At 41.1% G+C, this 27,612-nt stretch overlaps 1 protein-coding gene across 8 annotated transcripts in view; it reads right to left on the reverse strand.

Annotated features, from left to right (window-relative positions):
• Positions 1–27,612, reverse strand: part of LOC137804160 (receptor-type tyrosine-protein phosphatase mu-like) — a 137,970-nt gene that overhangs the window by 74,145 nt on the left and 36,213 nt on the right. For all 8 annotated transcript variants that reach the window (XM_068603231.1, XM_068603282.1, XM_068603265.1 and 5 more), the window contains exons 3-7: positions 19,941–20,215; positions 15,392–15,470; positions 13,471–13,586; positions 11,752–11,926; positions 5,176–5,469 (exon numbers count right to left, since the gene is read on the reverse strand). In XM_068603231.1, the coding sequence (XP_068459332.1) occupies positions 5,176–5,469; positions 11,752–11,926; positions 13,471–13,586; positions 15,392–15,470; positions 19,941–20,215 (939 nt within the window). The remainder of the gene's footprint in view (positions 1–5,175; positions 5,470–11,751; positions 11,927–13,470; positions 13,587–15,391; positions 15,471–19,940; positions 20,216–27,612) is intronic.

Consider the following 27,612-nt stretch of genomic DNA (forward strand, 5'->3'; position numbering starts at 1 on the left):
GAAAACTAAACAACTTTCTTGTAAACAGGATATGGTCTACTCATATCTTTGTCCTTGTAAGTCCAGGGACAGCTATGGTTATTTTATTCCAGCATATGTCTATACACAAGGATATATACAATGAATTCTTTCTGAAGGAAAGGTCTGCCACACCCTTGCTTTCACATTGTCTGTTTCAAAACAGGTGAAATGTGAGCAGTGAATTTGCCAGAGCCTCTAAAGCTTGATTTCTTGACAGCTTAAGGATAGGTTAGGGGAAACAAGCCTTTTATACTGTAGATTGCACTTTTCAAGAACATTTTTGACAACAATGCACAGGACCACTATGTACAAAAACTTCCTCACGGTGCGCTGCACCAAGATTGTACTGCTCACACCTTATCTAGTGGAGACATAAAGGTATGCGTTACACAAAGTGACACACTGTTCTGAAATGATCATTCGAGCCATAATGATTTTTCTTTCCAAAGCTACCCTCTCTAACATTTGCCGACATAATAAAACTGTCAACAATCGATGGGATCCGATTTGTATGTCTGCATTTCCTTATCAAGTACCTTATTTTACAGCTGCTAATTATGGAATTCAGTACTTGAGTGCCTCCACATGGCTTTAAAAACAGACACTTCCGAGAGGGAACTGGGGGATGCTACACTTCCAGAAGGACACAATGGGTCGAGATCGGTTTATCAGCCATAACCGCTGTATGAACACAGTGCAGAGCGGCGGCATTAGCTAGCGAGGAGAGTACAACGGAGAGACTGACATGCACCACAATGCCTACTTTGTCTCTATATAAACAAAGCACAAAGAGGAAAAGCTACTTAATACTCTGCTCAGGTAGCCATTACGAATCGATACATTTACTTTGCAAATTGTAGTTTTTTGCTATATTTATTCTCTAAATCCTGTGTATGGAACATTTAATTGATTCCATAAAAACTAGTTAAGATAAGTAACAAAATACTTTTTGAGTTCTAGTCATTTTAGCATTGTAAAGATGTTTTTTAATTCAACCAGAAGCTCTCAAGCTTGAACATGTTTCATAGAGCCTCTAATGCACATACAAACACAGCTGATTTTATCCACTGCAAATTATGTAAATGTTTTACAGACACATCAACTCTTGTTGCATATGCATGGAGAGCTTTCTAAATGCAGGTGTACAAGATATACTTAACAAAAAATTACCTTTTATGAAGTTAAATAAAATACTTTGCTTGGTAAAGCAAAAAAAAAAAAAAAAATCGTTAGACACACATTGTGGAACACGTCAACAGACTTAGTGTACAGTCTAAATAGTGAAATTTATGGTGGAAATTAACATGATTTCCTTAATACATGTAAATGTTTGCGGAACAGCCTTTTCATTACGAAAATTCCTGCAAAAATGTCCCTGTACATGTATTCAAAAAATCATGTTAATGGGAAATCAGCATACTATTCGCACTTGTCCGTCAGACAAACTATTCCATTAGGCAAGTGAAGTAATTCTACGACTACAATCATTTTCACTTTGCCAGACACTGGCAGCATTTTTTTCACAAATTAACCAGTCGGCTCAATGCAAATAACCAACCTTGCTATGGGGGAACATAATTGTGCAGCTCCTCCCTACTCTCCACTGTTAAAAGTGAGCGTTAAAGCAAGAGCTGATCCCTGATTAACACTCACTCCCTTGTGTTTAATAGCCTTCAGTGCAACAGAATGGCAAAGTAAAAACAAACAGATGAGACTACTCCCACGTGGTACCGGAGCGCAGATGGAGAGAACTTATAGACGGAGATGTGGACTTGGCAGAGGCTGGAGTCTGAGCAGGTGTTTGGATCCAGCATAGACATCATGTACTGCCATTTTTAAAGCGTGAGAGCCAGAGGGACCGCAAAGGCCAAAGGGTGGAGAGGAGGGACATAGGACAGACTGTTCTTCTTCCATGGAAAAACGACATGAAATTATCTTTGCTGTATTAGAAAGATACTCCGGCTTCAGATGGCTTTAAAAGATAGATCAAATCCAAGCTGACTTAGACATGTGGGTTGAATACACACAATTTTAAAAAGAAAATGTCCCAAATGTTAGCTTCGAAAAGTGGGGTGAAGCCACGTTCCAAATGTGTTTGTGACAATTACGATGTGAGCACTTTCCCACACAGATCCAGAAGTACAACTCAGACTGTAGAGGAGTAGCTGTGCTCATTTGCCTTCCTAGTGAGGCCTGGAAATGGTGTCTCAGTATGAGATGGCTTCTCAATAGTGTTGCTGAAATGCAGGACACCCTGCTGTGATCCTAGGGCACCACCTGATACAACTGTGTCTTCCTTCAAGTAGCACTTACCAAGCATGGAGAACTCTGAAGTGGTAAACAACTTCACACAGGTACAAATTTCACATGGAGGAGTGCAGTTACCGACTGCTTTTCTCTTTTAGCTTAAGAACGTTTGCCGAGTCATATCGGCTGGTAGGAAATGAGGCATATAACAAATGTTAACAAGCTGTGAAATTCACCATCGACGGACGAAAGGCACAAGGATAAGCAAAAGCAAAATGTTGTTTGAATCATTCTGCAAAACCACAAATAACCCCCTCGAGCAAAACAGCCTTGGATAGGACATTCTTTTGATGTTCGCTAGGAAAGCAATGGAAGTGCTTCATCGTAAAAAGAAAAGCTTTCAAAGCAGCCCCTTTCTTCCTCCCGCTTTCTGAATCCAAATGGTGGCGTCATGCATTATACATTCCCTATTGTACAGAAGATTGAATTAAAACATCCTTTGTCATCAGAAACATTGCTCAGTTTGCGAAGTGACCAAGGCATGGCTATGAATAATTATGGGAGAGAGAGCGTGCTCTAAAGTGGCCGCAGATTTTCATTAGCGACTCCAGACCAGCGGTGCAGGGAGAGGGGAGCGAGTCTCCGGGCCCGCCTGTACCAACAGTGATGTATCACACAGCCCTCTGAGTCTTAACCGTTCAATTAGGAGCTCTGCTGAGGCCCGGCCTGTCAGTGGGAAAGACCAGCAGAGTGCCGGACAAGATCAAGAGCTGCTTCCTCAAACACACTTCAGGAACCGAGGCCATCAATCTCCCCGACTGTGACCGGCAGGGTGGCCGAGGGGGCAGGACCCCCTGCAGAAACTGGGCCCGGCTCAGGAGGCTGCACAGGTAGGGTCATTCATCCCTATCAGCCTGGCTAAAAATGAATGAGCTCATGACCTTCACAGTAGGGAGAGGTGGTCACGCCCCGGGCAGGGAGGGGAGAAAATCTCATTTTCATCAGCATTTCTCTGGACACCAAACAGCATTAGCCTGAGAAAATGCTGAGGCCGGGTTGGTTTTGTTACCCTGAGTTGGCATCCTAGTACAGCATGGGAATTTAGCTGGTTAATGTTGTGAGAAGGGCAATTTGTACAATATCATCAGGCATTCTCAAAGTCTTTATGTACATGTTGGAGTTTGAATGTCCACAGTACAACAGCAATGGAATGATCCAAATTCAAGGTGCCACTCCACCTCACACATGATATCAATCTGTGTTGTTGATGAATTAAGAAGCGTGCAAGGACTTTAGAGTAAGAATCACACTGAATAAACAAGCAGTTGTGAAGTTAACCATGTGGCAGAGCAGTGCTCAGCTCTCTGTCTGGAGCCAGCCATAAATCATGTCATTTATTGTGACACACAGCTGTTCACAATAGCAAGGGAAGTTAAGAGAGTTTATCTAAACTTGCTGTTATTCACTGGTTCATTGGCGTTATCACTCGTTCCGTTACATGTGATGCTTAAAGAGTGTGCACATTTCTAATTGTTCCAGGAGCTCAGGTAGAATACATTACTTAGAAAAGAGAAAAGTTATGTCCATCTGGCAAAAATCTTAATGAAGATCTATAGATGGAAACGGAAAACACAGAGCGCATTGTCTACGATAGAAAACCAATTACCAAAGTAAAATGGCAATGATATATTTTGGGCAATTGTGTTATTTGCTTTAAATGCAGTAGGGCTTTAGAGGAAACACAATGGAGCTCTACCAACAATGGAGACATGCTGGAAGTGATTTGTAAAAATAGGAATTTCTTTCTTTGTAAGAGTATGTTTCTTACTCAAATACAACAAACCTTGGGTGATATTACTGAAGTTATAATTAAAAACTGCTAGATGAATGATCGGCTTCGACCACTCTTTCACAGAATTGTTATAATTCAGTAGTCCAGTATCTCTTTCTCTACTTTGTTCACTTTTGTTTTCTGTCAAAGAGTCTTTGTGTGGAACCGTGCATTGAGCTGACAGTGACATTGAACCTCGTGTTGTTCAGTTTCACAAATCATTTTGTGATAGATATTAAAAGCTACAAATGCTGCTCTTCCCCAGGCATCACTTTTGATGTGTAATTAACGAGTCATTCGTGTTAAAGAAGATAGAGGGCTGCAGCCGCCGTGTGTTGTTGCATGGTCTGTTCATCTCAAACATACAGCTTAGACTGTAGGATGTCAATGGCTACGTTTACAAGTACACTATTCATAATATATGACGAAGAATTTGATAACAGCCGATTCTGTTTGTATATCCTGAATCATAAGGTGTTTAAGGTTAATCAGAGTATGCACGGCTGCATGTGAAGAGGAATATTAGTGGAAAATAAACTTAGTATTAACATGTTGTGCCTGTAAACAAAGGCATTGTTACCTCCATGCTGTATGGCGTGGTACAATACATGTTTACAAAGCATAGCTTAGCCACATGGATTTACCTTGACATCTTTGAATCATTGGTGTCCTTCTGGATTATTATTTTTTCGAATGAAAACTTCAACTTTCAAAATGTCAAGAATGGTCGGTTCAACTTCAAAAGACACAAATGTGCCTTGCAGCGCATTTCTCATTCGAAAATAAATGGATGAATTACATGAAGGTTTCTATCTGCTTCCGGGGGATCACAACTACACACCATTCAAACATAACTAGCTCTCGATCCACCAAACCAGCCTGAAGCGGAGCAGAGCTGAATCGTCGCCGGACCCTCGTTAGAGCTGCCGATGCTACTTTATAAATATCTGCGTTGGACGGGACCTAGCGAAGGGTCTACTGTGTTTTAAGCCTGTTTATATGACATTGTGATACAACATAATGTATAATTTTGTTAAAATCGCGGTGGCGCTCTGTAATGGTTTGTTTGTCCTCACCAGCACATCTGGTCCTGGCCCTCAGTGGGGGTCCGGGGGCCCCGGTGCCTCCCTCCAGAGGTCTGGTCAGTAGAACACTGATCTCGTACTCTGTGTCTGGATCCAGGTGGCCGATCTTGTGCGTGGTCTTGTCTACAGGCTGCAGGTCGTACATTGTGCCGGACACGGTGCGGTATTCCACTTCCCTGTCGATGATCGGGCCGTCCCCATTGATGGAGTTGGCGTTCAGCTGGATCCAAAGGTAAGTGGCTCCAACAGCAGTCAGCTGGGGAGGCGCGATAGGCACTGGAGGCTCTGTGGGAACAAAAATATTTTCATTGATGTTAATGGGAAATACATAATGGAGGAATGCTGGAAAGCCTTGACAATACGAAAAATAAATTGTTCTTTTTAAAATGGGGGGGAAAGCACTGGCATTCACACAAGAAAACTGTTGAGAAATGGTTGTAACAAGCAAACAAGATGCTCAAAATCAATCTCTTCTTTCAAACAATCAACCTCATCAAAATTCTTGCGAAGCACATGAAGAATGTGTTGATGTTTCCCAATTATCTAGGTATTCAAGATGCAACAATCAATAGTTCCAAGCTTTTAAAATGTTGCACCTTTTGAACAATATATTGATTTAAATCAGAGCACTCATATGGAAAACCCTCTGTTAATAAAGAACTACGACAGTTGGCATCTCTCTTGTCTGATTAACAACTCAACTAATTCCATTAAAAGCTAAACAGCATTGATGAGAAAGCCTAAAACACAACTTTGCAGTGTGTTAACTCTGTTGTCTTACTTTAACAACACAATTCAGTCACTTACAAACTACTTTAGTTATCGAGTGCAGCTATTGTAATACACATCTTAGTACTTTTAGTACTTTTGTCAGTCAACATCTTACAAATATACATTGAAGAGCAAGCCATTCTGTGCACAAATCTTTTTAACCGATCTGAAGTGCAGTTAAAGGTTGAGCTCTCGTCCTGCTTTGCATTTTCTTTTTGATAAGTAGGTTCCTGTTTTGTTTATCGTGTGCACAAGGACTCAAACGCGAGTGACGTGATACAAATTCCTGACCCTGTCCCGCTGGATGGTAACCGCTTATAACCTCAGATATGCTGCAATGCACCAGCAGGGAAGAAGAAGCGTCTGCTAAATATGGATGTAAACAATGCTGGATCAAATATTGTTTTTGCTAATGTTTTATGAGGAAGGTGACGCATTTGTCACGTCTGCTTTAAAATTGTGATCCAACAACATTATTATTTAAAATCTCGCTTCAAATGAACCGTTTGAAGTAACCAGATTCTGTAAAAAGCATTATATTCTGAGCTCCTCGACACAACTTGGAAGCCATTATTGACTATATATATATATATATATATATATATATATATATATATATATATATATATATATATATAGATATAGACACACACATACATTCCATTGTTTGCTATTGTAAAAATATGTAGAGAATTAAGGCCACGAGAGATAAATTTTACAGGAACAAAAAATGCCTTAAAATTCCTCAGGTTTCTGAGGTTTTTAAACATGAAAGTATTTTCATGTTGTAGCTCGTAACGTAACTATCTTTGGTAGTTTAATCTATAGCATATCATCATGTTTTATAAGAAAATAATATGTAAAACCTTCATTTGTAAAGTAACTGCAGCTGTCAAATAAACGTAGTGCACTAAAATGAGCAATTTTCACCTCTAAATCAGTTGAGTGGATTTAAGTGCAGTACTGACATTTCAGTATTGATGTTCAAAAGTGCAAGGCAAGAGTGGACAAAGAGTGAAATTCTGAGATTCAGACAGTTTTCCCATTTTAAACAGTTTCAAAGGGTTTTGTCCTTTGTGTTGCTGCCTTTGTGTCAACCAGACTAACCGTGTAAAAGCAGAGACCTTAAAAAAAAATCCTTAAAAAGGTACACAATTACAACAAATCATGTTTTTAAATAACAGGAAACTGTAGTCTTTAATCAATGTAAGAAGAGAAACTTCTCCACAGAACAAATATTTCATGAAGGTACTGTTTTTTAACCAGAATAAATATTGGAAATGATCATTTCTGGACCTTCAATGCGTCAGAAATGTAATTTAAAGTTCTTCAATATGAGTTTATATCCTTCTGACAAATGTGGTGTTCAATGACAACTGTAAAAATTACCTTTTCTCTCTCTGTTACGCCATCAATATTTCTCTAACCCTGCTTAACCTTCTGCCATTTTCTGGTTATAATGAGGCTTTTTCGAAATGTCATTGCTTTTCAAGGATTGCATTATTATACAACCAAGTTAGAAAACTTCCAACATATAGAAGAATAGTTTTAAACCTTTATCCTCAATTTCTAAAGTCCCATTTTACAAAATGCTTGTTCCGTGTTCTCTTTGAAATAGGGACACGTTCGCCACCTCACAATGTCTCCTGGTGCAACCAAAAACCAGCCAGTCAACAAAGAGCTGTGACTCACAGCCAAGGCGCTGCTTAGGAATCTACCCTTGTCACGTACTACAATAGTGACACGTTCCAGAGGCCACGGTGAGCAGCTCTAATGAGCACGCACACATGTACCAGAATAACGCCATTAGTCGTCTGGCTGCTTCTCGTGGAGTTGTCATAGAGAGGGGACAAGTCTCCAAGCACATTAGGGCTGAAGTGTCCTTCAGAGAATTGGAGGCTCTCCCTTAGCAGATGGTTACCCTATGGTGACCTAAGTCTCAGGACCCGAAATTCCCACTAATCCAAGCTCTGAACAATGTTGCTGTCAAACATCACCTAAAGCGAACCAGCTTATCCAGCAGGTCTTCTCCTGGATTCGCACGCAGCGCTCCGGTTGTTGGTGCCAGACGAACACCGTGAGGTGATCCCAAAATCTGGCTTCAGCCAATGGCTTGTTCTGATAGTCTTTTACGGTCTGTTATGTCTTAATAGGGGTTTAACGTAGTGGCAATATGCTCAGAGTCATTTGAACAACAGGAAGCAGCACAGGCTGACTGTGTTATGCCATGTATTAAAGTGCAATGGTTAATCATTAAAAATACCAGTGTGGTAATGTTTGGCATTTGTAGATTGCCTGTATAAGGCCAGTTGTCATTTATTTGATTGCTTAATAATCATCTTTATTCAAGAACTAAGTAAAAGTACAACTGAGAAATATCACTGTCCTTTTTAATAAAAGGCGAGTGTCATGTAGCTTGTTACCAGATTGTAGTGACACATTTGCCAACACACTCATTCTATGACACCTTGTGATCCAAAACATGACAAAGTTTCACGCTGCTGACTCAGAAATGACTGAATCAGATGGTGAGAAACTCAGCAACTTAACACGAAATTCAACCAACTAACATCCACCAAAGTTATAATGTTACATCCTATTATTATCTGGTTTTATCTGTATTGTCTTATAGGATTATTCAATCAATCCTCCGTTTCTATAGGGAACATGCTCTTTATGCACTGCAAAGCAGAGAGACCCCCGCTGCTGTCTTTCAATCTTATTTTGCTTCACCCGAGGCCATTCATATAACAATACCACTAAGCATCATGATGTATTAAAGCAATACGCTTTTCGTTTTACTTTGGAAAGTTACTGCTTCACAAAAGTACCGGCAGCTTAAGGTGATAAAATAATTCCTGTAGGTGCAGTAATCCTCTGTTCAACAGCCATTGCAGACGCACTGAAAATAACGGATTACCGGTGTGAAATACACTCAGGTGCTGGAACACTTTAGGATATTAACAACTCAATTCCCACTGTTTAAGCCTCACGAGGCAGCGTCGCAGCAGTGGGGCTCTGGAAAGGGCTCCAAAGCGAGTTCCGTGCTGGCTGGAGATGGGTGACAACGTGCAGATGACAATGGGCGGCCGTACACAAGGGTCAGCGAGCAGCTGTTGCCATGATGTTGACCAGACAGGCAAGCGGCCTGGCGACAGCTGCGTCCTCCTCTACGGCAGCACCTGCCTGCCAGAACGCGCTCAGACAAACGCACGTCCATGCGCATGTAATGAAAAACTGGCGCATTGGCAATGCACATAGACGCAAAGCCGACAGACATGCTAACCAACATACTAGGGCTGCAACTGTTTATTTGACCGACTAAATTGATGACTCTTTTAATGTGTAAAATTATGAAGAAGGCTTATTATAATTTCTCAGGAATCAAAAGGTGTGGACTTGAGGTTGTTAGTTTTGTTAAACCAAAAGTCTAATAACTAAAACCCAAATATGTTTTACTTTATAACCATACAATACAGAGGAAAACCGCATATCCTCACATTTGAAAAGCTGTAATCAATGAATCATTGACCTTTTTGCTTGAGAATGACTTAAATGATTAATGCTTAAGTTGGACGTTTCAATAAAAATAACCGCCTGAATAGAAAATAATTATTTTACAGCTAAAAGGTTCACAACAATATGTTTCAGAAAAACATTTAAGGTAAGAAAAAAAGGCAATGGCATTGGGAAATCTTGCAAAAACAAATATAGCACTAAAAGGAGTCAGGAGAAGCAGATTTGTCACACATTATCTGCCTCAAGTACTACTGTCAGGATACAGCGACAGTTAAAGCAAATATGACAAAAAGTTAACAACTGTAGCTTTAATCACTTCTCAAAACTGTCATTTAATTTTCTTTCCATTAATTAATACAAGACACACGCACACACACACACACACACACACACACACACACACACACACACACACACACACACACACACACACACACACACACACGCCACAGTGCCACCCATTTGCCATTCACCACACAGAGAGCAATAATAGGAGCTGCTACTCTGCCCTGTTGTTAGACTCTTGACAAATCCTTCTTTCATTTGCCCGTTACATCCAATGAGCCTCTCCTGCTAAGATGCAAGAGGTCCTCATTACGCTGTGCGCTCTCCTAATTGCGCTGCTGAGGGTAAAGAATTGATCTGCTCCTGATAGGAGAAGAGCTGGCCACAGGAAAATGACGAGCTTGCCTGGTCGGCCTTCGATTTTCGGTGGCTTTGCTCATTAGTGCTGACACGGCCGCATTGAGTCGGTAGCGTGGCCCAGAATACTATGTTGGAGCACAGTGAGCGCTTTGCGGGCTCCAGGTGATTCTAACCAGGCCAAGAAAGGAGCCAGCACTTGGACAGGGAGTAATTATCGCCCTTTCAGAACCACTGGCTGCACTACAGGAGAGTCCATCACAATGGGGCGGGAGGGGGCAACGGTAAGGGTGCACCGGCCCAATCGGTATGGCGCTCTGGAAATACATGCAGTGTGCTTTCCACATAGGCGCATAAATCTGACTGAATACTGGCATGAAAGGCAGAAGTGATTATCTGGGATAATCAAGCATTCACTCTCCTCATGTTGAAGAAGAAGAAAAAAAAAAAAAAAGGCAGTGTATGGTAATGAGTGGAGGGGGGGGGGGGAGCGGGCTGGTGTGTGTCGGCAGCGGGCTCATAATCCACAGAATCGCTCCGTGGTCACTCCTCCAAAAAACGAGTCACGGAAGCGGTGAATACACATTTGAGGGAGGATTTACGACTCAGACACATTGCTAGGAGGGTTAAGCACTTGTTTTATGACTGGTACGATAAGAGGAGATATCAGCCTTTTTTTATGTGTGACACTCATAACCGTGAAAACGCCTCTTTTCTCCCTTCGACGAGTTGGCTTATGTCGGAGTCATCGAGGTGTGAAATCTGTGCAGGATTTAAAGCGAGATGCATTAAAAAAAATGTGATAACTGACTAAATTATTTTAAATATTTATGACAAAGGCACTTTACACCAAACTGGTTTGTCTTCTGCGGAAATGTATCTAGTAACACATTGAAGGCAGCGATCAGCAAAAATATTGCCGTCTAGCGAGTATGTGTAAGTGCGAGGTTGTGCAAGTGATTGTGTTGCTGAATTTATGCACGAGTCTGGTTTTGAGTGCCTCCAGTGTGTCAGTAAATTTTCTTTGAGTACACCACTGAAACCCACTGATACACTCGGGCAGAGAGACTTTATCTCCCTCTTCACTCTGCTGTGTCTGGACCCGGCCATTCTCGCATGATTGACAGACCTCGATCTGGACAGCCAGGATTAAACCTATCAATCACATAAAGCTTGGAGACAAAAAAAAAGAAAGAGAGAAGGGAAAGAAAAAAAAAAACGGGGCAGTAAATTCAATTGAGAGCACGGGGAGAAAATTGAGGTGAAGAAATATAGAAGGCCATTACCGGGCTATAGGGCTGCAGGAAAGTGAGGCCTTGCAGGATTTAGTTTCAGACGACTCCATAAATTCATATCAAATGACTGCAGGAGTGAAATATCAGTGAGGTTACTGTAAACCCTTTGTGATCTTTTAGGTGGAATTGTGCTCAGTCAAGGACAGCCTTTACAGGGAAAGTATCAAAGTCCTCTGAACAACAAATCAACATAAAAAGCTAGTATTTTTAGTATCGCCTTAGAGGAAATCATCTACAAACAACAGCAGCATTTCCTGTTTTTCTCCTGTTGACTTTGCTGTGTGTGCACAGAGGTCATGTGTGCGTTTGTGTCTCTATCTGCTCTGGGACCAATACTCACGTTTTATGGTTAGTTCTCCGTAATTGGACACTCCAACCCCTTTGTCTGAGTGGACGATGCAGCGGTAGCGGCCCGAGTCGCCCTTGGTTGTGTTCTCTACATCGAAAGTGCCTATGAAGCGCCGGTTGTTCCAAGGTTTAGTGGCTTTCATCGGGGCCTCCCGTCCACCGATGCCCTGTTTGGAACCATGACAAACACACAAGTAAGCCTCCAAAATGGAAATGTTTAATAAACAAAGTGACCTGACCTTGTGTGTTTTTTAGAAACTCTGGTTGAGTGTACTTGTTGTCTGTTCTGGGGTGCTTTTATTTGTGTCCTATCATTCCCATTGGTGGCTGATGGTAGGAGTACATTTATCACACAGGAATGCACACACACACACACACACACACACACAAACACACAGTGGGCCCTCCCCAGCTGTCACCCCTCACAGCAGGCAGATGGGGGACATTTGTTCATTAGAAATATTTCTTCATTACTGTCATCGGGGGACTTCACTTAATGTTTGTTTTCCAGCTCCTGTGCTAATGAGGACGTGTTTGTTAAAATGATGGAGTACCTGGCAGAGGACCTTTACCCGGCGTCATGCTCCCACTGATCACATGTGTGACAGTGTGCTTAGCAGCAGAGCCGGCAGGGTTGTGTCTGCCAGATGCACTACCTTCGCTGCTCAGAACAAGGTCAATTCAAGACTGCTGTGCAGCTCAGTTGTGCCGGATATAGTACACAGTATCCACAGAGCCAACATGAATATAGGTTAAGACCATACGGCAACAATCTGAAACACCTGTAATCCCTTGCCTCCCAGACACACAGGACTCTGGTGAACAGGTGAACTCTCACACACAAGCGCACAACGCAATGTGTGAATCTCTCAGATGATATTTTAAAATGGTATGTACAGTAGACTCCAAAAAGTATTTGTAGTTCCTGCGTGGAACATAACACGGTGCCATGACGTATAGTGACATTATTTAACTCTTCTTCATTTAGTTGTTTCATCATATTATTTCTCATTTAAAGCTGTGGTTGAACTCCAAAACTGTTTGAGCTTAACTGATAATTAAAGCGGGCATCTGCTCGCTAATCAGGAAAATGGCTGTGGTGGAGCGGCTCACATTTGGCTCTATGTAATTTGGGGTTAAACATGTTTAAAATAACAAAGTACTCTTGTCTCCTCTCTTTTTTTAACCACACTCTCCCTTGACCGAGTCATTAAAAAAGCAGAACTGTATCAGCGTCCACAGTATTATGGGTTGCTCTATTATGTTGATTGATAAACAATTTTCATTTTCTTTATGGTGTATTTGACTTTCTTTTTGGTTTCAAACAGTGGTATCTAATACTATACAAAATGGTCGACAATCTTTACCCTCTGGCCTGATTTAACTTGGATAAAGTGTTGATTTGGTAACCATAATGAAAATCACAGTTACCCCCCTCAAACCAGACGTTGATCTTCTCTATTGTCATGACTCATTGAAGAATGTGCTGCATTAAATGCCAAGTGCTACAATTTCAAATTTCCACATTTAAAAAGCCTGCAGCCATCTTAGACAACAGTAGTACTGCTGATCGTAAGATTACATATTCAGACAGTTGTGTCTGTTCAGTTAGACACATTCATTTCCAGAGGGCCCACTTCTAACACCCATTCCACCCGCTGATCTCGTCCTTGATCTAGAGTTGAAGTAAAAGAAGAAAAACAGATCTCACCTGAAGCCAGAGGCGGAAATTGTCCCTTTTGCGTCCATTGACGGTGCAGTGGAAAGATGCAGTCTGTCCAGCGTTGACCTCCACCCCCTTTATAGTCAGGAAGTGAGGTGTGTTCACTATGAAGAGGATGCAAAAATCTATCAGACAGCTGCGTAAAAGTTATATAGGAGTACATGCTGAGGTGCAGTGCACAACGTCACTAAAAAGGATATGTACTTAATGAAAATTAATCACCAGAACTGTGTGCTAGAGTAGCACCATTAAGATATACGATCCTGTGTCCACAGACTTCACAGTTACCAACTTTAATACTCTCATGCCAAGATTTGCATGCAAAATTGAAGAACTGAGAGGAATAGGCTTGAATGGATAGTGCTCCTTATTACACTATCTGATACCCCTCAGTGCCGGAGGCCAGTATCGCTTTGTGAGGAGCATCCCACCTATATCCTTGAAAATGAGACACCAGAGGCTGATCTCGCACCCAGTTTCTGCTGTTTCCTAACTGCGTCTTTTCATTGATTGAGGGGATTTTTTCCAAAAGCATTATTCTACTCTCCAACTGTGCTCATTACCAGGGTGCACAAAGACCGGGGTAGTCCACAGAAAGAAACTTATGTAGAACATTTTTGATTGGTACCGCTATTCTGCATAGAAAAATAGGGCAATTCAGTGGAGCGACCTTGATTTGAAACATAACCAAATCTCTAAAGACTTGGCAAAAGCTAATTCTATCACTTTCATCATCAAGGCTTTCACTTCTACTTAATATTTTATAACCTCGTCTTTGAACTACACTACACCTCCTTTATAACTTTGTCCTGTCAATCCATCTGTTGCCAAAAAAGACAAATCTGTTTTCCTTCTCACTAATGTCTTAATGATGCAAGGAAAGGCAGACCACCCTGTAGCATAATCGCACCTTCGTGCAACATAGTTCACATGGTCTGATAAATGGAAAATAAATTGGCTGTGCTCCACGGAAGAGTTGCACTGATCACTTTGCTTATCGCTCAAAGAAACCCAATTGCCACTGAGCAGGGTATTGATCCACTCACACTTTTGCGCATTTAAACATTGATCACGTTGCAAGGCCTCATTGATTTACTCAAATACATTTATATGCACCACCTATCGCTACATAAATCCATCGTATTGACATAACATTTGTAGGATTTCAGCTGCATTCAAATGGTTACCAGGTCATTAGCGCCAGACAATCAGAGTATGATACTTCAACTATGAGGGGTATAGTACAAATCAATTGATGAAAACCCGCGAAGTATTGATTTTGACTTGGACTGTAGAGTGTGAAAACCTCTTAGTATAAAGGACTCTCAGCACTCAAAAGCATAGATATGACAAAACCTGAAGAGCCCTCATCCTTGTTTTCCCACGGCAGCAGCCTATCCCAAAAGCTGAAGCTGAGAAATCTAAATATGCTAGGACATTACATGTTCATTAGCTCTGGAGCACACTCTGAAGTGCTTATATTCAGCAAGGGAAGCAGAACTCGGAACTTCTGAGAGATGAGATGCTTTACTGAATATGCTTAAGGGAGGAGGCAAATTGTGGAGTCCAAACACAAGCAGCAGCAAACTGCACTGTGCTATTTGTTTTTTGTGCCGCTTTTTGTTGCGCTATTTCTCCCCGTTTCTCAAAAGGAAAGATTTAACACATCCAGACCGACATTAAATCGTGAGCACACTTCAGCATATCAACTATATGCTCATAAATCATCAGGGAGCCAAGGGGAGGGAGGTTTACACTTTGGACTGACAGTAGCATACTCTTTGAAGGCCTTTTGTTTGAATGGGGGGCCTTGCATACAACAACGATACAGGTATTTGGGAGGGTCATGGAAAGGACAGTGAATGTTTGATGATATTCTTTTTATGGTGAGGGGGGAAAAAGGACTTACTGCACTGGTGGCCCTGGACCACAACGTCTTTGATGGCCAGCAAGCCACGCTGCCCTGAGGTTACGGCTTCAAACACAATCTGAGGAGGAGAGAGGAGACTCATAACACCAATGATAAATGGGCACATGTCTTCGAATGGCACTTGAGTGAGGTGCACAGAGAAGTCCGGCTCCTGCTAATGCGATCTGCTCTTAGCTGGGCTGCAGCTGGTCACACAGCTGCAGGCCACTGACATTATTTCCACAATATGTCACAGTTGATAGGTGTTATGACATGCAAGTGTTAAATTAAGTTTGAGCCCTGAGACGATTAGTACACACTCTGTGACAAACATAGTGTACCGTGGATGAGACGCCGCTGATATACCGCGATGTAGTCATATCATTTGACTTGTCTAGGTGATTTTTGTGTTCGCCTCAAAAAAAAATGTGATCACCTCAAAAGGTGTCAAATGTAAGTGATCTTGTGTGTTCACAGAACAATTATATTTTAAAAGTTCTCATTCATATTCCCAACCTCAAAATTTGTATGTACATTCCCCATAACGGTCTTATACACTACATAGTTTTACTCAATGCATTTGTTTTTTCATTATAATGTGCTATTAAAAGGTAGGAAATGTCTTATCTGGTATATTATCTGTACTCCTGTTGTGAGGAAACATCTGGAGTGCTGTGAAATCTTAAGCAATCCAGTATGTAAACAGGAAGTGAGTGCAGCATTACAAGGTGCGACACGCAGTGACTTCCAAAAACATTTAAATTTAACTAAATGCAATACTTAATCCCTGAGTTTGAATCTCTTCCCTCAGGCCAGAGATTCAGAGTACCTCAGTTTAAGAGCAGAAGGAGAAGAAATCCCTTTGTTCCATTTGCAAAAACATTAATTTGCACATGTAATGAGAATTTTAGAGATTGTTTGTGTTGTAGTATTGTATTCTGTATATTGTATGTACAGGACACATTTTAGTACCTTTTGTGTTGTACTGATTATTGCTTTTAGTTTTGTTCTTTGTCTTTTTTATCTTGTGCACCTGACTGCATATCAAGTTTCCTGTCTGGGATGATAAAAGGAGAGAACTTATCGACAATCCTTTGCAAATCTAAGTGTGACTTTGTTTTATTCATGCAAACATCGGAGAAATATGAGTGTTTCAGGGTTAGCAATATTTCTGTAGAATGAGGGGAAAATAACGGTTTTAGGTTACCGGGAACATTGGCCAATTCATCTAAATTTACATGATGTTTAGTAATTTGAGGAATTTTTGTCAAATGTAATTTGAAATCATTTAAGTTTACATAATTATTAAGCAGCATTTTGACCAAGCGTCAGGTCAGTTATATGTTAGCAAGCCAATGTTTGTCAGTTGGTCCACTTAGCATTGAATTTATTTCACTTATTCACCTTTTTAATGCATGAATCTTTGGGAAATGTTTAAAGTTACAAACAGCTGGATAATCCACAGACCCAACTGTCTACTGTTTATTTTTATATATAAGTACTGACAGGGGCAGATATCTTCGAAACAAATACCTCAAAACCTGAAAAAAAAAAAACATCTGCGTGGATAGACGCCATGAGAATTAAGTGTGAACATATGTGTTGCCTTTACCAGTTGCTCTGTGTCTAGTGTTTCTTGTTGGAAATGTTTGTTGCCATCTCTGACGACCAGCAATCCCAAATCAAGTACAACTGCACTGTGTAGTTCTACCATGACCCTATTTTAAGGGCCACGTCCGCCTGCAAAACAAATGGTCGTAAGCCGACAGAGGGCGTGTCCCGGCAGAATGTCAGAGTTATGTACCCGCTGGTCTGCAGTGGGATAAAAAGGGAAACAGAATGCTGGTCCCTTCCCAAACCCTGGGTGTGGTACTAAGACCCATTACACCGCACACACTCAGACTAAACATGTTTTGCATTCCATCAGTCTTGAAATATAAGCACATATATATATATATATATATATATATATATATATATATATATATATATATATATATATATATATATATATATATATAAAAAGTACACACCAAAATGCACATTTTTCCCTCTTACCTTTAGTGCTATTTTTCAATCTACATTATTTTGGAGGGAGATGTTAGTTTTGGAGATATTGGCTGTCGAGATGTCTGCTGCCTTCTCGCCAACATAATGGGACTATATGGCATGTGACTTTTGTACAAAGCATCAAAATGATACTTGAAAAACTCAACTGTCGAAACTTATTTCATGAAACTGCTTATAACAAGGTCTGTGGATTATCTTGAGTAACCGGGGAGACATCGCTTGTGCCTGACTGTCCCCACACATCTCAACATGCCAAACCTCACCAACACATGTAAACAAAGCATGTATGAGGAAAATGTGTATTTTTTTTTATTTTTGTGTCCCTTTAATGTTCAGTATGTGGTCTCATACCGACAATTGTGTTCTGCTAGCCGTAGCTAAGCTGCACACACATCATCTCTGAGATTCCTTTTGTAGCCTGGGAATGTGGAGGCGGAGATAGTTACCATTGTCATCTGGGAGGCAGGATGCCTTCAGATAAGGCTGTCTAATTATAAATTTCTTTTTTTGTCTCATGAAATATGAAAGTGAACGTCTTGGGTGCCAATTATGGCCTCATTACAGGCTAATTTAAAGGAAATTAAAAGGCCAACCACTTCATATATCGCCACCAGACAAATGAACTAGCCCCCACTCTCTAATTGAAATCCTTTGTTTGTGCAACAGACATCAGTCAGCCTGCCTAATAGCTGTGATATAATTGATTCCTACATCAATGATGGTGCAGTGCATAATTGGGCCTGACCTACAGACTGAAAATATTCACATGGGACGAAAGCTGTTGATGTCGCGAGGAAAGTTCACCATTCTCATTTGTCAGAGAGACACACAGTGAACCCAACATTCAATGTCTACACCACCGCACTGGCTATCCCTAAGGGACTTGGCTAAGTACTCCATTACAACAGGATTGATTAGCTCCGTCATAGCTCTACTGTATGGAAATCAAGATGGATGAGGATATTTGGTGCACTGCTTCACATCAGGATAAATGATGGGAGTACATCTTTCGCACAGAGTACATATTTTGAGTAGTATGTGCCAAATAGATTTCGACACATTACATTTATTGAAAATTATAGCTTTTGCACAGCGATTTCGGAAATGCATGACAATCTCAATTAAAAGTTTTAGGAATGGCCTGACAGAAGAGTAATTATCAAAGGCGGAAATGGAAGCCTCACGATGACTAAAAGCCTTACCAGTAATTATAAAATAATTTCCAAGTATCAGGTGGCTTCCCTTTGACAATTGCGTAGGTTACTATGCAATTAAAGATACCTATAATTAGTGCCATGTTGTTAATTAGTGATAATATCAAGCATTGGATTCTCTTTTTCTGACTAAAAGGGGCACTAAGATCATTAGCATCCTCACATTTACCCATGTTGTCAGCTTGGTTGTGGAACAATTACAAACAGAGACAGACCTTGCGCTGGGGTTTAGAAGATAACAGATGCTGGGAATTTCCCTGAACACACTGGAAAGCATTACACGTCATTTTGGGCCTAAATGCTCACCTCACGTGCAAAACCTGGAAAACCACAAGTGGAATTTCCTAATGGTCGAGCTTCCCTGAACTTCACTTGGAGTCCAAAAGAAAACTACAATTTTGTTGAAATGTATGTGTTGCAATGACGCAGCAGCTAAAGTCACAGTGGCAGAACTGCGCAAAAAAAAGTGGAGCAACACATTTTATTTCTTAATTTAAAAACATAATCAATGAAGGCTAGTGTTTAGCTTACCTAACCGTTTGCACAAGGGGTGAATCTAAAGGCAAAGTAAAAGCATTTGGCCGGACTGACTTTGCGTCACCATCATTATATCACACATGGGTCACCATCCTCTTTCCCTCCCCCCTCTTGTCTCTTTCTTTTGTCCATGTGCCTCTCATTAAGGCTCCTATGTTGCATTCAGCTGAGAGAAGCTCAGCGGTGTCCCTTGTTAACTAAGATATCAGGCTGGCTCTGAGGAGCAAGCAGGAGACTCCCCTCGGCTCCACTGTGGACTAGCTCTGCCAGGCCATAATGAAATAATTTACCAAGGGAACGTCTCCCATTGGGGGGTTAAGGGGTCTCTCTGCATCAATTAACATTTGGTGGACTCGTGGAACAAGCCCGGCGTAGACTAATAGCCAGGCAAGTGTGAAATCACCTTGCCCCTGCCAGCAGTCATGTGCATTGGTAAGTGAAAATGAGTTTTCAGAATTGGAAAAAGAGAGCCGTCTCAGATGGAAGGGAGAGAGAACAGATTACCATGGATACTGAGGTAGCCCCAGAAATCAATAATCTTAGGTGTTTTGAATGAGGCTATTGTGCAATTGTTTGGATCTTCTCAAATAATAAAGTTGTCGTGCTCCACCCAGTGAACAGGATTTAATGACTTTGGCCTGGCTATAAAGGCTGCTTCCAACGAGCAATCTAGTTTTGTGATGAGATATTATGCAAAAGAGAGCTGGATTCAGAAAACACATCCTCACCTGGTAGAAGTTGGGCCAGTAGGTGCTGATGGCCAGTTCTACCTGTCCCCAGGAGCGAGTGGCTGGACCGGACACGTTCCAAACAGGCATCCCCATGGGACTGTTGTTTTCCTTGATATAGACGTTAAGGTGACCCGGGTGGCTGTTGTCTCTGCCTCCGATATAGTAGTGGAAGGTAACGCAGTGGGTGTCATTCTCCCTCAACTGCGGCGTTAGCAGTAAGGCCTTCTGCCCTGCAAAGCGTCCAGATGTGTTCATCATCATGAAGGCTGAACCTGCAAGATGGACAAGAAAATTCAGGAGTTGAGCAGACTTTGTTCAATCAGCACTTCAAACAGTGTCAGGTTAGGGCTTGAGCTGACTGGCAATCAGAACTTATATTGACGAATAAAGGAATGATCGATGATTGCTTCCCATGAGCCATTCTAGCTTACCATCTGGGCGAGGATGTTATGAAAGAGATCTCTACCCAGATACATTTAAAGGTGGATCAGAACAACCATCTGACCCCCGTTAATCAGCATGAGTTATGAGTGAATTTGAAATCCTTAAACCAGCTTGCAGTCTTTTTTCTCTGCTCTGCAAATGCAGTTTGAATGGCCGTCGTCACAGTTAAACCGCTCTCTTAACACAGGTGCATGACTACTTTGTGTTGGGAAAATCTTGTTGTTGCTTTTGAAAGGCTGAACAAAAAATACAAGTACTGTCAAAGTTGCAACCATGTACTTCGGGCACTTGGGCACCAAAGACTCGTTTGCGTGTCTGACGTGTTTTAAACTCAGAGCTTTAGGATAGCAGCAAACATCTATTTGCTAGCCTCAAGCTCAGTCTTGAGAAAATCCCTCAATCAGTTACGCACTAAATTTCGAAATTAGCAACTTGATCTATAAACTTTGTTCCAAATGGTCAACTGTGAGGTTGACCATTTGACCAAACCAGTTTTGACCAGTTGACTAAACTACAAATTAATGAATATTATCTTCATAGAAATATGCCCAAGAATACTCCTGTCAAACATTTGGCAACATAGCAAATATAACTTGGAACAACCAATGCTTCGAGGCAAGTGGTTATTCACTTAACTAAAATATTTCCACAACAATACGTCAGATTATTACTAGCAATCAGGACATCAGGTTTAACAGTAACTAAATAAAAGTCCTGAGTATGCAGAAAGCAGGTGAATGACTGTGCGGAGACCTTTTCTGTTCGCGCTAGGAATACTAGCATGTGACCCTTAATGAGACGAGGCTCTTACCATTGGATTGATAGAAACTCACTTATCATTAGATTTCATAAAAATGAAAAAAATATTTTTTTTAAAAACGACAAGTCATAAAAATCCTTGGAGTTTGAGATAAGTGTTTCAATGACAGAGAGAAGGGAAATGATGAGAAATCAATAAGTTAAAATCTATTTGCCAACCAAGCCCCATTTAGATTTTATCGCTTTGGTTCAATATTAAAGGTTAATCTAATTCTCTCCCCTCTTGCCAATAAAAAGACAAGTGAGAATTATTGTGTTGGCAAAGTTACAAGAATATGCAGAACACATTCTATTTGTCATCATCCTATTTAGCTTGGCTCGATAATGAAATTGTAACAGCATTTGAGACGGGGCCAAAAAAGACTCCGTTTATGTCGAAATACATTTTCTTTTGGAAGTGTGCTAATGATTGGAAGGCACATTTTGCCTAGAGGTGAGACAAACAACTTGTTCACAAACGCTCCGCTCTCCTGCATGCGAAGGAGAGCTGAACCCCAGTGGAGTTGAATTCCTGCCATTAAATGTAACATCTGGTGATTCGCTCAGATACGGTGTTAAAAAGGGTGAATAACGTTGACTAAATCAGCTGGATCGGTCCCCGAGTGTCAGCCGAACAGCCTCTCACAAAACCCTATTTGTTTCATCAATGACTTGAGCTTGCCCACTTGTCTTGTTGTGCTGCACTTGTAACGCTCACCAATTCCATCTGTCTCCAGCTTCAGATAACGAGTGGGGGTTCTGTCATGTTTACACAATGAAACAGGAGGAGAGGGAGCAGAGGAAGAGGAGGAGGAGGAGGAGGAGCAGTGAGTTGTGATGACACAGAGTCAGCCTCCTTGGCTTTGTTTGTTAGGTGGTTCCAAGTTGTTGTTTAAAAAGATCTCAAAATGTTTTGGAGCACAGTGTGTCACATCACAGGAGGGGCTGCATTGTATTATGAAGTATTCATATCTCACCACATGAGTGAAACCACAAACCATGTCATAATGCTGGTGAAACTAGGCATCCTGAGTGCACTGTATATTGTGACATTCAGATAATATGGGCCAGAAGTGCGCTGGCTTACAGTAACTTCTTTTTAGTCTAACCAATTGCCGGAAATGCCTTTTGCTACTGAAGCAGTTATGAATCACCGCAACCATGAGGGGGTCCTCATGAGTAAATGAGGGCCAAAAATATAAGGCCAGAAGAATGCTATAATAGTCATGGACAGATGGACGAACACGTGCCCTGTTGCACGCACACAACTGACCGCATGATCTCCCGCCAGGCCTAGCCGGGATGAGAATTGCAAAAATAAAATCAATCAATTACATAGGCGAGCATTAAAGGGCATTGATGACCGTGGGAAAAAAGTAGTTTGACAAAAACATTGTACTAAAAGGTCCACTTTCTAGCTTTTATCCCAGAGCTTTCGGCTAAGTCTCATGGACTTCATCAGCGGATGGCTTCATCAGTGGAGATATCACAGTTGTCATCAGTGTGGAACTTCAGAAGTACGGAACTGCTTCCATGGCAACTGAGCACTTCCAACGTTCCATACTTAGATCACATGATGGAAAACGGAGATATTGCCATGACAACTGAGCAAACTGTGCTCAGTTTTGATGAGGAAGACTGTGAGATTGTGTCTGAGGGCCCGGGAAAAAGCTATTCATGTTTGGTTTATTTGGCAAATAAAAACATAATTCAAGTAGATTTTCATAAGTGTTTCAGTGGTTTATGTGAGAGTATTTCTTTCAATCATTTCTGGCTGGGTGAGGGTCAGTGGCCTCCTTGTGAGGGTTCACAGTGATTAGCCATTGAACAGGATGATTGTGGCTTTCCTGCGTTGTTGATCGCCCTGCACAGCCTGATCTCTCTGTTATGATTCACTGTTGTGAGTATTATTTGCTTTGAATTTGTCTGTGATTCAAGTGTTGAAGATAATTATTTCTGAGGCTATGCAGGAAGTCGTGGAAGGTGCATGTGGAAGGGCAGGAGCTGAGTCGACCTTGAGACACTCGTTTGTCCAACCTCAATCAGGAGCCTGTACGTATATGAGGGCCGTGAGGTGCCTTGAATAACATTCAGCCACCTGCTCAGGTGTCCAGAACAGTTCTCAAGCAACTCTGGCTGGTGTGATGTGAACCAGCACTAATAGGCAGTTGATGAATTGTTCATTTATAACTCATGTCACAAAGACAAAAGATGTTGGCACCACTGCGTTCGTCGATGATAAAAAAAAAAAGGCTGTTCACTCCTCCTTTCTAGACAGCCATGTTGTGACAGTGTTGCACAGGAGATTTACGCACAGCACTGCTCTTTGTTAGTAATGAGAGAAGAAAATATCCCATCCCTCATGCGACATTTGTCTATTTTTTATTACTAGGTTAATTAAATATTAATAAAGCAATAGGTACCCCTTGTACATAGTCAATTCTAGTTTAATAAAAGATAAATGCAGTGAGTGTTAGTGTAACGTGCTGTTAGATGATACAAATGCATGTAAATATCAGAGCATGGTGTCCTCTCTACCCGGCTTGTGCAGAACTATATATATATGACACTGTGAGCAAATTTGAGGCCTACAAATTGTCTTGATTTGGGTCAGTGAACCCGAACACAACATGGGGGGGGGGGAAGACTTTCCTTTCCTCATTATTGGCCATCGTGAAACACAAGAACACAATATTTCGAGTGACAGCGCGCTGCCTCCTCGTGCTGCCAGTGTCCCCGTCTAAAACAAGTTCAGAAGACGACAGGAGAACACTGATTTCTATTCCGTTGCTCTGCTCTTAGATCCTGATGACCACATCCTCTGCAGGACCTGCTGCACCACGACAAGCTAATTAGCCAGTGAGACTAAGAGCAAATTATAATGACCCTGAGTTAGTGCTGCGCTAATGTGCTAGTGATGCACACCGGCGTTTACTCCCCCTCTCCTCTTCTTTCTCCATCTCTTGTTCCTTAACAATGGAGTGTTCAAGACCAATTAAAAATAGAGAGCTCTTCGGCACACTCAAGGCCCGTCTCTGCAACTCTGTAAAGGCCAGGGCTCTGCTATTGTCTGAGGTATTCAGAAGAACAGATTTATTATTATTCCTATGTAGGCCACCTTCACCTTCTATTACAATGATGGCTGTACATGGAGAACAATGAGAGACTGGTATAAAAAATGAATTCGTAAGAGATGAAATATTCCTGTTGCAGATGCGAGATACAGTACATTTATGTTACTGTTCTTCAGAAATGAAAAGGCACGCCGATGAACTAGAAATGTATGACTTTCATTAGATTTGAATATTTGATCCATTACTAACAAGGACACTGGGCCTGAATGAGGGCTGTTCATTGATTATCAGACAATTTGTCTTCAGAGGTCATAAATGAAAAGGTGTCCCAATTTTTGATCACATTTGGTTGTCATAGCGGTGGGATTGCCTTGGAATATTTGCTACGAACGCTGTTTGTTTTTGTATGCATTTCTTCGGATTTCTAATTAGTAGGGATGCATATAGCTTTTTTTAATCAGACCAAGTACAAGTTTATTTGAGTATTTGCCAATATTAAATACCTGTGGAAGTACTTAAAATCATTACAGTTATAACAATAACTTGGATTTTTTTATCAGATGTTCAATTTCTGACTGTCACAAGTTATACACAACATGATGTTATAGCTCACATTTTAAGATTTTAACTTTGTGTTTTCCTGATGCAACAGACCATAGTTTGCAGTTGGGATGTTAATAATTAACTATTTAATGCAATAAATTAAACTGTGAAAAGAAATATTTTAAAAAAAAAATGTGAAAGCTGACCCAAACTTTTAAAGGAGAATAGCGCTGGTCCACATTAAAAGGTCTTCCTACTTTAAGAGCTGGAGCAGCGAGAGTTGTTTCTAACTTCAGGGTGAATCTCCTTCAATTCAATCATCAGCTCGCTGACAAGCAAGACGCGGGAACTTAGTCCGGGCTTCCTCAAAGGTCTTGAGGAGTTGTAGCATTTATTCACCAACAAACACTGCTCTACTACATTTGCAGCTGGCGCTTTATCGTTTCCTTTAAACTCGCTGTCGCAGACGCTCTAAATCAACATCAGAATTTCAACTCAGAGCCGAAAGACCATTACAAGCATTTATTACTCATTCAACATGGAGCTTTATGAGTTTATCAACCATATTTATACCAAGAGGCAAATAAGTTAGGCACTTTACAGAAACAAAAGATCAGCAAAATATATTCCAGCACATATTTTGTGTGGAACCTCTGGGTTGTGACCCCAACAATGTATTTTCAATCTCCCGATTTCAGTGAATTTGTGTTTTTTTAATTGGGAATGTGAAGTTAGAATGACATGAGCTTGCCAGACCTCTGACTCCCCATCTCGGCTACATTTGCAGCTTCTCTCAAAATACAACACAAGTTTGACCCAACTGTCGGTTGTGCATCGTGGGTAATGTAGGTTTTGGTAGACAGAAAAAAAAGCGTGGAATAAAAAGTTCTTTTAACTGTCTATCGTGCATATAAAAATGTTTGAATAAAGTTCTAGCTATTGTCAATGGACAAATGTTTAGGTTCAACTGGACATTGAGTAATCCAAACCAGCAGCATCATGGTTTTAATGGTATAATGAGCCACTCAGATCCAGGAGGAAGCTTCCATTGGGTTGATCCTTTCACCCGTCAGCTCGATTGCACCGACAGAGCAGGTGGAAGGTGGTCACATAGTTTGTGTCAGTCCTGGTAACAAACTGGTAATCACGAAAGCAATACTATTGGTGGTTTTCTAACACCATATCATTCTAAGACTGGTATTCATATTCAAACAATGAGTCTTGTGCATTTGAGTCAATTTTTCTGAGCATTAGTCCTCTGACGTTATCTGGAAGAAACAGGCAAAAAATAAATGACCATAATCCATTCCAAGACTTACAAGTGTGATATACAGTTTGACCTCCTTCATTTATGAAACAATCAAACTCAGATTTAGAAATGACAGCTTTTCAGGATTACAACAATGTGACAAAACCACATTCTAATTTCCTGTAATCTTCTTTTATGGGTTTTTTTTATTTTTATAATTATTGTAGAAAGCAGGAGGATGATTGGGGTTAGGAGAGAAGTAGACAGAGAACAGTGACCAGAGACAAATGTCACATGAATCTAACCAAACCATTTCCTATGACATTTATGATTCTTTGTTTGACTGTGGGAAGGAAACGCCATGAAGACCCTACTTCAAAATGACTGGCATCCAATGTGTAAATAGGATTTTCCTTAAAGACACACGATTGCATGAATAATACAAAAGTTATCCACGTAAATGCACTGCACAGTAGGTGTACAGACAGAGGACTGCACAAGCAGAATACAGCAGAATATAGCAAGATAGCATGAGCTAATTAAGTGGCTGCATTTGTTTGAAAAAAAAAAAAGAATAAGGAAAAGTTCACCCGTTCCTTTTCTTTAAAAAAAAAAAAGAAGAAAATCTTCATAATGGTAATTCAGGGTGATATAATTCTGTTCATACAAGTAGGGTACTGTCTAATCCTACTCACCAAAGTCTATAGACTGGAGGTATTTAGATTAATTATCAGTTGATTGATGGTCTGAGCAGAGGCTATAATTTGCAATAATGACTAGCGCTCATTATTTCTCCTCCACTTAGGTCCTGAACTCTGTGAAAATCATTATGTGGGGGAAATCAGAATGAAGGGGCACTCTTTAAACCCAAACCCTCCAGGTCTCATTTGCTAATAAAATTCACAGAGGTCACCGCCGCAGAAAAGCGCGGCTGCCGCTTCGGAAATGTCAATGAAGACAGGGCTATTCTCACTGTCTGCCACCAATCAAAAATTCTCTCGCTGTGAGGGTTAGGCTGTTAATGTGAACAGCCGTGGCCTGCGCTCCATTTCCCAGAACTTTCCCTGTGTCCTTTGAAACATGAAAGGGTCCTGATAAAGTAACACTGAATAAGTTTGGGCTGTCCAGATGAAGGACCTGCCAGGTTTCTTTGACGATGTCAAACAGATTCACCCAAAACAATTCATCATGCAACACGTTTCAGCCCTGTCATTTTAGTCAGGTGGAGCAACTGACCCCTATTATGTTTCATGACAGCATCCTTTGTTGCTCCGTGTCAATCAACAGCCATTCTTAATGGCTTATTATGTCGTCGTAATATGCAGTACGCTCTACTGGCGGTCCACTGCAGGAAATGGGTTCTACAATGGCGCATTTGCCTGAAACAAACCCGTTGCACAACAGCGTCACATCGCTGCATCATAAGCCTTGATTGTACATACCAGCCACACCTATGGGACGAGATACCGCATGCAAATGCTGTGTCCTCCATCATGACAGTGCAGCGTGCCGTCATAATCCCTTTTATAGTTAAGGTTGCAAACCGGATTCCTCAGACTAC

This window comes from Clinocottus analis, unplaced genomic scaffold (genome assembly GCF_023055335.1).
Source record: "Clinocottus analis isolate CAN_PGR_092001 unplaced genomic scaffold, fCliAna1.0.p SCAF_11, whole genome shotgun sequence".
Classification (NCBI taxonomy): domain Eukaryota; kingdom Metazoa; phylum Chordata; class Actinopteri; order Perciformes; family Cottidae; genus Clinocottus; species Clinocottus analis.